Source organism: Plectropomus leopardus, chromosome 8 (genome assembly GCF_026936395.1).
Source record: "Plectropomus leopardus strain MGB_pleo_1.0 chromosome 8, ASM2693639v1, whole genome shotgun sequence".
Taxonomy (NCBI): domain Eukaryota; kingdom Metazoa; phylum Chordata; class Actinopteri; order Perciformes; family Serranidae; genus Plectropomus; species Plectropomus leopardus.
This window is the reverse complement of record NC_142183.1, coordinates 17000028-17011977: the sequence shown is the minus strand read 5'-3', so window position 1 is coordinate 17011977 and position 11950 is coordinate 17000028. Positions and strand designations below refer to the sequence as shown.

At 38.6% G+C, this 11950-nt stretch overlaps 1 protein-coding gene across 2 annotated transcripts; it reads left to right on the top strand.

Moving 5' to 3' along the window:
- Nucleotides 1-3169: 3169 nt before the first annotated feature.
- On the top strand, nucleotides 3170-9222 carry ubxn1 (UBX domain protein 1). Of its 2 annotated transcripts, none has more exons than XM_042493244.2 (10): nucleotides 3170-3280; nucleotides 3805-3869; nucleotides 3990-4043; nucleotides 4196-4323; nucleotides 5067-5148; nucleotides 5283-5474; nucleotides 6489-6540; nucleotides 6666-6788; nucleotides 6991-7174; nucleotides 8591-9222. In XM_042493244.2, exons 2-10 carry the CDS (start codon nucleotides 3811-3813, stop codon nucleotides 8629-8631), a joined length of 915 nt encoding a protein of 304 aa, XP_042349178.1. In that variant the 5' UTR covers nucleotides 3170-3280; nucleotides 3805-3810; the 3' UTR covers nucleotides 8632-9222. The 2 variants fall into 2 exon arrangements, with proteins under 2 accessions (XP_042349178.1, XP_042349179.1); XM_042493245.2 differs by lacking the exon at nucleotides 3170-3280 and adding an exon at nucleotides 3317-3563.
- The last annotated feature ends 2728 nt before the right edge of the window (nucleotides 9223-11950 follow it).

Genomic DNA, 11950 nt, shown 5'->3' with positions numbered 1-11950 from the left:
TTTAGTTTTAATTTCAGATATGGTCCCTACCATCTCCATCTATTTTCAGTTTTGTTTTTACTTTGCAGTCTTAATATTGTGTATCTCTCAAACTATGAGAGAGATGCATTTTCAATTTTAGTTTCTGTTTGAATTTTGGGCCTTGTATGACACTACAACTTAAAGTATTTCATTCATTCATACAAACTCCATTCTAGCATATTTTTTAGGCTATACTTTGGGTTTCTGTTATTAAAACATTTTATGTTTCATTTGTTTAAGTTCTGTCTGATACTATCTATTAGAATAAAAATTGATAGATAATGTGCAAATATATTTTGCTTGTGTTCCTTTTTCTGTCTCTATGTAATGTCAGCATTGTCTTAAAATGATTCATTAATTAATATCCGTAAAACATCTGGTACATTTTAAGTGTATGTTGTTTCAGGTCCTGATTTTTTCACAATATATATGAAATGGCTCTTCAATGCACACACGCGCACACACACAAATAGGTGTCACTCAGTGTCATCTGTGTTTTCTCTGTACATAAGGCATAATAAAGTAAGAAAAAGACAGTTATACAGAATTTAAGGAGGGCTTTATTTTTATTTCAAAGAGCAACCTGCACAGAAATAAGCATAAAAATAGCAAGTAATGTATAAAAAGCAAAAAGACGATATTATTGCACACAACCAACTGATGTTTGAAATGTGTGAACCGTAAGCTACAGAGTGTCCCAGCAACTTTTCGATGACAAGAGGTGTCCCTCCACAGATAACAGCAGCTCCACTGGAAGCCAGAGTTTTTTCCATATGGAGATGCTGTTACAGCTGGTGAGACCCACAAAAACAGCACAGCTGACCGCACCATGAGAACTGATAGAGTTGTTCATTTCAACACAATATCGTTTGCACAGTTTTCTGCTGACATTGAGTGAGACAAACAGATGGAGACTACTTAAGTGTTGGAAATACTTGAGCAGTTTTTCCATTATGTGATTATTTGACAATCAAAATACAGATTAAGCATGCTCTTCAGGACTTTGGCATGTGAGTTATATTGAGTGTGAATTGTTAGGTCCAGATTAAAAAGATTATTGTTACTGTCAGATGGTTTAAGGTAAGAATTTCACAACATATTTTAACTGCTTGGCACCAGTGATATGTGAAATAATGCTGCCCTCTTTTGGTCAAGCCTCACTGGCTACATGAAATCAAATCATTTTACTGCTTTTCTTTATCTGTGGCCTCATGTGATTATACCAGCCATGTCTAATAAAAAGTTAGTAAAATATCATCCACAATTGTGTCTTCTGATTTTAGTTTTTACTGCTTCTGAGAAACATGTTATGACACCAATAAAATCAGTGTCATTCACTCGATGAAAGTGTGATAGGAGTCAGGAGGGAGTGCCATCCCAGCAAATGAATTCCAGCCTTTAGACCATTAAAATTAATCTTTTACAAACAGGCATTGATATGGCTTTGAAGACAAGTAGTAAACATGAGCATGCATCATTTCTTAATTAACTCATCCAGACTGAGCTTTGACCCTTAACCCTCTCCTTCGTTGGAAAACAGGGCCATAAAGCAATTTAAGGGTAGACTAAAGGGACCTTCACCCCTGTTGTCTCCTTCGACTTTGCTCATCCGCCTACATATTTTAGCAGAATTTTCCGCTGTGAAAGTGTTAGTGCATTCAGAGATATTGTAAATCTCAGCACTCACATTAGCATATATGTGTTTGTGATGAAGAGACTCTGATGCAGTGTGACAGTTTGAGAAGAAATATCATATTATAAACAAGGCTTGTAGAAACCTTCTCTCATACAATTTTGACAGGATAAAATCGGGTCAAAATCTACAGAGAGTACCTTTTATATCCTGAACAGATTAGATTTCAGTCAATTTTAACAACTAGATTGCTCAAATGATCTGTGATTTACTGCTCATTGAAAATGAATGCACTCCCAGCGACAAGTTGCTTGCAGAGCGGTTGCACAGTTTATAAAGAATTGATACAAATATATGTGATAATCTTAGTGCAAAAGCAAACTAGAACTGTCCTATGTATGTTTCATAAATATGGCCCATAACTTCAGTGTAAAGCGTCTGATATATGATGAAATAAAACTTCCCTGAGTACTAATTTTAATTTAAATGTAAAGAAAATGTTCATACTTACCAAGTAAATACTGCAAGTGAGCCTGATTTCAGTCAGCAATTCTGAAAGAAAAACAAATACAGAATAAAAAAGACCAAATGAATGTGTAAGAGAAAGCAAGCCAAACAAAAAAAGGTAAACAGGAGAGAGAAACAGTCAGTGGGAGAGCTTTTAAAAGAGGAGAGAAGTCAGACAGAAGTGAGCAGGCTGAGGCAGAAGTCTGTCCCTGAGTATCGGCGGACGCCTGAACGAGAGCTGCTTAAGACTGCGTGGGGGAGAGAAAAAAATTAATCATTACACTCACTGTAAATATGTAACAGACCCAACCTTCTCATAAAAGTCAGCATTCTGTTTGAACACCCACAGACACATGAAGATGGGATAAAAATCTCACAAGATGGAGAGCAGCCAATAAGAGACACTTCAGCCTCCTCACACTCTTCATTCACTGTGTCACTGCTTCCTGCCTGCTGTCACATTTTCTACAAACTAGACAGAGACATAAGTCATGCAGAGTGGACCTAATTATAATTAATTAATTATTAAATAACCAACTGGAGAGGCATCTGATTGCGGTTGATGCAACCGAGATGCACAAGTCAGGAATTTTCTCTTTCTTTGTCTCTTCAGAGTAAACAAAGCATATTCTAAACTTGTTTTATGTTGTTTATATAATTTAGACTAAGGGTCCCTCAAAATAAGATATACCTTTCAAAACAAAATGGGAATTTGAACATAAAAAAGTGCACTTTAACATAAGGGAAAACATTTTACATAAATAAAATATTGAATAAAGTAATATTGACTGTAGCCTAACTGCACATGAATAAACTGAGAGTGAACAGAAATTAAGTCATGAGTGTTTGAAATAGATCCAAAATACAACAATTTAACGTTTAATGTCCCTCCCCCAAGCCAAATTAAAAAACCTAACTTCCCTAGTGCTTAAAACATATTTAGGCGCCTCTACCAATTCACACCACCTCCTCCCCTCTAATAAATAACGAACAGTCCCTTATGACAGGATTTCTGAAAGGGCTCCAAAGAGCTTTTTTATTTTTTAGATTCGCTTTTCTCGTGCGGTTCTGTATGACCTATGTGTGTTCCCGTACTGTGGAAGCGGTGTTGACTGATGTGTGAGTAGCTAGCTATCGTTGTCTTCGTGAATAAATAAGCTGTTGAAGCCTCTATGGGAAATAAAATAACACGTTTGTGTGCCTTCACACGTAACAAACATTAAAACATTAACAGCTAAAGTGATATAAAACTCGTGAGAGGTCCTGATCGTTTTTAATCGTGCTAGCTCGCGAGGCTTCTCGGCTAGCTTTCGCAATTTGAACGTTAGCCACATAAAAGCTAATTTTAGCACTCTGGATAACGACAGTTCTGATATTAAATCGCTTCAACTAGCGAGCGGGGGTAAATAAGTGTTAAATGAGGTTGTTTTATATTTGTCAACATAGTGTTATTTTCTGTATGTTATGTTGGTGTAAGATAAAGAGAAGTCATGAGCTGCTGTATTGATATTCAGTTAGCAGAAACGTGCTGGGTTCATTATTGTGACTTACCCTCTATTATCTGGATTTAACAGTAGTGTAACAACATGTCCAAATGTCAGATGATGACTCACTTGTTAATGCTAAGCTGTGTCTGTTTTCAGGTCAAAATGGCAGAGCTAACAACACTAGAGAGCCTGCTGGAGATGGGCTTTGACAGAAACAGAGCGTGAGTGACACCAAATCCCAAAATTCACCCTGGTTAATGTAGTTCCTGCTTCCAAATAAGTGAAAGTAAAAGGGTGTAAGATGAGAGTGAACCTGTCTGTCCTTTTTCACGTGTTTTCAGGGAAAAGGCGGTGGCCAACACAGGGAACCAGGGGATAGAGCAAGCCATGGACTGGTGAGTTTGACACACAGAAGTGAACATACAAGTGTTGGACCAACTCCTCCATCATCAGCCCGAGGCTTACCCGAGCTACTGATGCAGCAGCATGTTTTTCTTGTAATCACAAAGTACCAGCCCTCATCTTTTCATGTGATGTGTCATCACAGGTTAATGGAGCATGAGAATGACCCAGACATCGATGAGCCGTATGTGCCCCCTGTGGGGAACGTCCTGGGAGGAACAGCAGACAGCCAGTCCACCACAGAACAGCCGTCACTAGCAGACACCGCTGAAGGTCAGGGTGATGAAAGCACACCAGACACCACCAGAAAAGCCATCTAGGGATGTTAAATATGAAGATACATATTACTAGGGGTCGAACGATATTGGTTTTTAGGGCTGATACTGATTATTAGTGATTAATGCGACCGATATTTGGAACCGATTTGCATTAACAAATAAAAATGAAATCTTTCTGTCAATATTTAGAATTTGGAATATAGCAAACTCCAACACAAAACTTTGATTAAATGCCTTTGGCAAGTTTTTAATCAAAACTGAAACTCTCAACTTTATATACAACAAGCTTTTTTAACATTTGTGAAAATTTAAATAAAAAATGATTAACTAGAAATAGCTCCCTGAGGTCTTTCAAAGTAAAAGTTCCTCCCATACTGACACTTTCTTTACACTTTTTTAAGGGTGATGAGAAACTGGACCGTTAAAGTGGCCGTTTCTGTTAATTTGCACTGATCTTTTTCTTCAGTTTTGCTTTCTTTTCTCATCACCTCCACCAAGGTGATTGAAGTGGTCGGTTCACTTTCTATGTTTCCCTGTTAGTGTTTTGTGGTCGAGGTTTTCTTTGTCGGCGCTGAAGGTGTAAGGTTTTTAGTGTCAAGTATGTAGGTTAGGTAATGCTGTTACACAGCATACGACTTCTGCTTTGATTTGTGGTTGACAGTAAGACATGACAATACCACAAAGCACAACTCTCTGTCTCTCTTTTGTCCTCTCTGTCCATTTTCCTTTTGGCTGCAGGTGAAAATATCAGCTACGATGACGGCGGCGAGAGTGCAAAGAGGCCAATGACAGAGGAAGAGAAACTTGAGCAAGTTAAAAGGTCAGAGTGCAAACACTATCCACACAATTGCTCCAGTACTGAACTCGCAGCTTTTGACAATACAGCACTGAAAATATGATCTGTGACCATTCATTTTGCAGCATCTTTAAAGTGTAAGAGTGTGCGTTTTTCAGGCTAGAGGAGCTGATGCGGGTGAAGCAGGCGGAGAGACGAGAGCGAGAGCGGGCGGAGGAGTTGGAGAGGGAGAAGCAGCGGAGGAAACAGGGCCAGGAGCTTCAGCAGATTCGCCAAAAGCTGCAGGATGATGATATGAAAAAACTTGCTGAGCAGCGCAGGAGAGAGAAGATGGAGGACAAAATGGCAAGGTAACATGTTTATAGTAATGTCTATAATTATTTACACTGCGGAGGAGTAACAGTACTTTTCAAGGACCAAATTGTCATGTTTGACCAGGGATAAAATTATAAAGTACCTAAACATCCAAAGATGTTTTCACTCTTTATTTTTTTCCTTTCTCCTAAAAAAAAAAAAACAAAAAAAAAACTTTACTTTTCTCTGAAGAAAATAAAGCGACATTTTATCCAAAAACGGCAAATTACTATATGCAGTTTTAACTCTGCTTCATTATACTGAATTAATTGCTCAAAAACAAGATGATGACAGTATAAAAATGGAAAGTAATGCAGCTACTTGGTTGAAGGCCACCCTGTTCATCCATAATAATAAAAAGTGGGTGGAAAAAATAGAATTAGACAAAGTTCAGGGGGGAATCCCACCACACAGCACGAGATAAGTAACTCAAAAGCTCAGATCAGAAATGAGTAACAAATTCATATGCAATATAGCAGATGTTCTAGGGCTGCTCAATTACAACCAACATTTTGGTCAATATTACATTTTTAATCATTTAACACCAGGGTGGCTGCTGGTCCTTAAAAAGTTAATATCTTAATTTTTTTTTTTTTTTTTTTTAAGACACTAAGCATTACAATTGATTAAACAATAAAAAGCTCTAAGAGGAAAAATAAAATCAGTCTTAAATTAGGTTAAAATTATCTTGAAAAAGTCTTAAAAAGCGTCTGATGCAAGTGATAACTGTAAAGAAAAGAGGAGCGCTGGATTTAAAACAAGATTTAAATGAGCGCATCATTGCAAAATCATAATAATCAATTATCTTGTTTCCATAATTGTTGAAATTTTACATAAAATGCACTAATTTGCCCAGCCCTAACATGTTTCCTCTGTCCTTTGAAGTCTGCATCAAACTGTGGCATTTCTTCTCTAAACTCGACAACCTCTAATCTGTCAAAGTTTGTTAGTTGGAACTACTGTACGATCTTCATGTTGGTCATTGTATTGCTTGTCTTAATTTCTGTCAGGCAAAGGGTTAAAGAAAAGATTGCACGAGACAGAGAGGAGAGAGCGCAGAAGGTAACCCAGTCGCTGTTCATCCAGCTACTTTTACAATTACAGTTTTACATTTTTACTGTTACATTTATATTTCTTTCTATTAAAACTCTAGTTGGTACCAATAACAGCTTTGATGATTTCTTTAGTTTGGAGGTGGTGGACCCACAAGCACTGCCACATCATCCCAACCTGCCCAACCCAGCCCCTCGTCACCCACCAGTCACGGCCCTCCACCCACTAAAAAGGAGTATGACGAGTCCAGGATACAGGTACAGACTTCAGTCATACCACTTGAGCACAGAGCACACATGAATACCCCTCACTAGAACAGATTTGTGTAAATTAATTACAAAACAAAACACTAACACAACACCAATTACTAGTTTTGACTTCAAGTTAGAATTCAAAATCAGTTTTTCTAACTAAATGGTACACTTTGCTCCTTTTCTCTTACGCTTCTTTACGATAAAGGTACGTTTGCTGGATGGCTCGATCATCACAGCAGTCTTCAAGGCCCAGGAGCCGTTGGCTGCAGTGCGCGTGTACGTGCAGGTAAACGGCAACACACCCGAGGGTCAGGACTTCACGCTACTGTCACCCTATCCCCGCCACGTCTACACCGAACTGGACATGGAGAAGCCCCTCAAAGAACTGGGTGAGCACTGGGCTGGAAGCTAAATTTTAAATAGAGCACATTTACTGTCATATAAAGCCCCTTTCCCACGGCACAAAAACTACTGACTCAAAGACGGGCTGCCAGTAAATACTGGCTGTCTCAGCCCAAACAGCACTCGAAAGTCGTTCCCAAATTAGTCTGCACCGAGTTTGAAAGACAGGCAAAGAAAGAAACAAATTAATGCTGCTTTCTATTGACTGCATAACCGTGTACACAGCTCTGGCCTACAGGCGATGGGAGTCTTCATAGATTTTAAGCAGGTTTTCTTGTGTTTAAAAAGACTTATGAACGTGCACTAATAATTTAATTCAGCGTTTCCCAAACCTCTCCTCATATTAACATGCGCATTGGATGATCTGGTCACAACAGGATAGGGCTAATACTAATAAGTATTAATGGCTACCTGGATGCATTTCCAATCTGATCATGCAAACCACTTGCTGAGGTGGTCTTGGACACATTTGACCACGTTTTGTAGTATAAACGCTGACGCCGTCTCTGAAAAGGACGTCATCAGTACAGGAAGTGGTGGCTGTTTTGATGGCGGTGCGGTAATGCTCTGTCACTTACCCATTTTATGTCGAGTTGGACGAAGAGTTGCGTGACGGTTCCTTGTTTTTCCCCTGTGGATGGAGACGTGTTGAATCCTGCTGACAGTGGTACCTCCAGCTGTACTGACAAAACTACTAACGTGAGCAGCAAGCGGCTACAGAGCAGCTGGCACACGAGTGGACATGATACTGTGCCGCGGGGCAGAAACCAAATCTGAACACAAGTGGTCAGCTGGAGACGCATGATAGACACAGGTGTGAACGGCGATGTGTCTTGGGTGTCTACTTGCATTTGGATGACAGGAACACATGCTAATATCCGGTCTGAACAGGCTCCCTCTGTTTCAATGCAGCTGATTCAAATCATCAACTCGTTATGGACTCCTGAAGCTGTTTGATGACGAGCTGGTCATTAATTCAGCTGTTAAAACTTTATTTTAAATCATTTTAAATAATCTTTTTATATTTGAACCCCTCGTCTGCACTTTTGCCACTTTTTTTCTGGTAATTTATTTGAACTTTTATATCTTATCTCTGTACTCTTTATTGTAAATCTCTATCCTTTAAATTTTTTTGTATTTTATTGCTCCGTAAAGCACTTTAAATTGCCCTGTTGTATGAAATTTTCTATACAAATAAAGCTGCCTTACCTTACCAAAAACATGCAGGACAAGTGGTCCTCCAGGAGAGGTTTTGGGTTTAACTAACTCTGCGTATGTCTTTTACCGTCTACATGGACCTGAAATGGTCCATTCAGCAGCTCACTGAGCAGGTTTTCTGCTCAGACATGTGCAGATTGTATCTGATGTGTTTTTTTCCCCCATGTCTGTTTTTTTTTTTTTAGGTTTGGTGCCTTCCGCTTCGCTGGTTGTTACCAAAAAGTGAGATCAGGAGGATCTGCTCTGTGAGCCTACCTCACCACTTCCACATTGACACAAGAAACACCAGAAACGAACTGAACCGGGAACAGATTCACCACCTCTTAAGTATCACTCACTAAGCCAGCTAACTGAACCGAAGCACAGAGATGCGGCTCGAGGCTACAGATGCTCAGATCGTGTGTAACTGCATTTAGTTTACAGTGAAAAACAGTTTGGTTAACTCACTGAATGTCAGCTGATGCCACTCTGGGTTGATTGATTGCACCTGTTATAGATTGGTTTGTGTGCAGTGAGATTGACTTTTCCTTTTCTGAGAGTGAAGATAGCTGGCTTCTGATGGATACTGCTTCAACAACACAATAAAAACTTTACAGAACAGAGTCGTTTAATTTTAACCTGATCTTAACTTGGCAAAGTATCACACAAAACCTACTTGATTGGTTCTGAAAGGGCCTTAAATTTAATCCCCACGATCTTCCTGATTTTGTGACGTTCTACTTTGCCAGTTTTTTTTATATGTTTAAATCTATTGACAATTATGTCTACATAATCACCAAGAATCTACTTAAAATAAAGCTGACTTGGAGAATTAGGATGGTGGACTGGATTTTTTAAACTTTCACATGTAACCTTGCTGAGAGGAAGTCGAAAAACCGCACTGATGCTCTGGGAGACGTGTTTCTTCATTACTGCGAATGTGATGCTGCAAAGATTCACTCAAGCATCTTTTCAGTAATGTTTGCCAAAAACTACCAAGCTCAGCTGTTACAGGAAAATGATTCGCCTTTTTACAAAAATGAAAGTGTGTATTTGTGACCCATTATCAAAATTTTTAGTCTCCAGAAGGAACAAATGAGCTCTGGGTTAAGTTCCACATGAGGAAAGGTAGAAACTGCTGAGGCACAGATCATTGCTTGTTGTAGTGTTTTCATGTGATTTGTTGACAATAAGCAAACTAAAATTTCAGTATTCTTATCCTCAATAGAACTGATATGATTAAAAATTATATATCCACAAATAAAATGAACTGTAAGACCTGAACACTGCATGCAGCAGTAAAGAGGATAAAAGCTAGTTAGCAAGTGAGCAGAGAAGTTTAAATCGGTAGCCAAAAGTAAAGAATAAGAAATAAATAGATGGTTGAAACAACTAAAAGTGATGAATAACACTTAACACATTCGGCTTTACTCCAAGTAGCAGCAGTCATACGATCGCTGACCAAAACCAACCTAAATATTGAGTTCAATTGTATGAAAAAATTACAATATCCAATCTTATCAATGAATGGTGTTAGACATTAAAAACGCACGGTGGGAATCGATGGATACTTTAACAATCTGACACATATGAGGGGTTGTTTAGACCAAAAACATTGGGCACCATTGCTCTGCGGGCTTTTCAATGCGCACTTATCTCCAGGCTAAAGGCACTGTTACTCTGAGGCTAACAAAGCATTAACTCTGGCACAGTCGTGACCCTGGGACAGTCAGGATTAACCCCGACCTTAGCCCAGCCCTGCTTTGGAGCAGGGCCAGCAGGCCTGAGTTTGCTGGATTATCACTTGAAAATAGACCTAACCTGGGGCTAAGCAAACAAACAAACAAAATGCAGACTGTTAACACGAGTTGCGAGCTGACATTTAGCCCCGGGCTCGTAGAAGAGAGTATAAGAGGCGAGTTTTTGTGAATGGTGGAGCCCTGGGCTCAGGTTAATGCAGGGTTAACAATGTGTGTGTGAAAAGTGCAAACAGCCTGGAGTAAAAATACACTACATTCACAGTTGGGCTCTCACAAACTTTCTGCACCTGAGCCTGTTGTTAAGGCAACAGATTTGGTCCATTAACTTCCTGTCAGCTGCCAAAGAAACTAATAGTTTCCTTGTCGGCTACTGCATTAACAAATACCCCAACAGGAAACAGAGAGACTCATTTATAATGTCCATGTTGTCCAGTTTCAAACTGTCTATAAGTGACTGTTGCCAGTGATTCTGTAAGAATAAAATTTGAGTGTTTTCTCTACTTATATGTGAATAAGTGACTTTTGCGTTTAGCAGGGCGCACACAAAGGACTTTAAGAGATTTAATGTGAAGGGAACAAATAAAGAGAGTTTCTCTCTGTTTTAAAAAGATTAAAGCATCCAAAACCTGCTGGCTATGTGACCATCGAACTGACAAAAACTGAAAATGAGATTACACCAGAGCAGAGTCCTGCATCCTGATGGGTGCATAATTCACAGGTGATGTTTTGTCTTAATTTTAGTTCAGAGTTTGGTTTGAGGAGAACCCGCCCCCACCGAAAAACAGGCCTGCACACCCTGGCCACTTTTTTTTTTTGAGTGCGACTTTGGTGACCTAAACGCATAAGATGCGAATCACTGCTGTTTGCACAATGAATAATTTTACATGCTGTAATCAGACTCTAAAATGTTTTTGCTACCAATAACATTGTTTACAAAAATGCCTTTAGATGTAAACACTGTTAGTTGGTATTGTATCCCCATGCATGTTAATTTGTCTTTAAACTGCCTAAACACAGCTTACCGTTTTACAATAACCTACCACTACTGTTGCATTTACAGGATATTTACACCTCCACAATAATTGAACATTAAGGCAATTTGATTTTTGTAAACATGATTTTTCACTAATTTGAAAAGATGATGACAATGTAGCTGTAAAAATCTAACCTGCTTTCACAGAGAACCTGCAACGTTAAATATACACAGGTTAACAGGTCCAAAGAAAGAAAATGCAAGTCGGATCCCGGGTGTTGGATGAAAATAAAATCAGGGTTTCTGCAACTTACGGCAAGTAGGGTTTAAGCCTTTTTAATGCCACCTGGAAAGAAATTAAGACCAAATTTTAAAGTAGCTATTATTAGAGGGGAAAAGAAATGATTTATGGTTAGGGGGGATTTTATTTTATTTTTCAAATATATATTGGAACATAAAACATGACTTTTTGGTGATCTTAATGCAAAAGGCATTCTGTAAATTATTATTATTATTTTTAAAGTTACCCATATTTTCAGCTTTTTCAATGCAAAGTCAGGGAAAATGATAAAAAATCCCACCTCACATGACAGGGCATTTTTAAGAATTGATTTACAACATTGTAATGCCAACTAGGCCTTATTTTTAGATTGATGGATTCAAGGATCCGTGGGAACCCTGATAATGAGAGTAATTATTTATTTAATGTTTTAATCCTCTGTTGAGTTTGTGTGTTAGATTCGTCTTCTATGCCAACGTTAGCGTTAGTAACAGGCACATTAACAACTCAACATGAGAATAACCCGAAAATATTCTTTTAAATCGTCTTAGTT

Coding starts and splice junctions, on each gene's coding strand:
- ubxn1 (XM_042493244.2), top strand. CDS start 3,811: ATGGCAGAGCTAACAACACTAGAGAGCCTGCTGGAGATGGGCTTTGAC. Junction 5,475..6,488: donor ATGGAGGACAAAATGGCAAG/GTAACATGTTTA, acceptor AATTTCTGTCAG/GCAAAGGGTTAAAGAAAAGA. Junction 6,541..6,665: donor GAGAGGAGAGAGCGCAGAAG/GTAACCCAGTCG, acceptor TGATTTCTTTAG/TTTGGAGGTGGTGGACCCAC.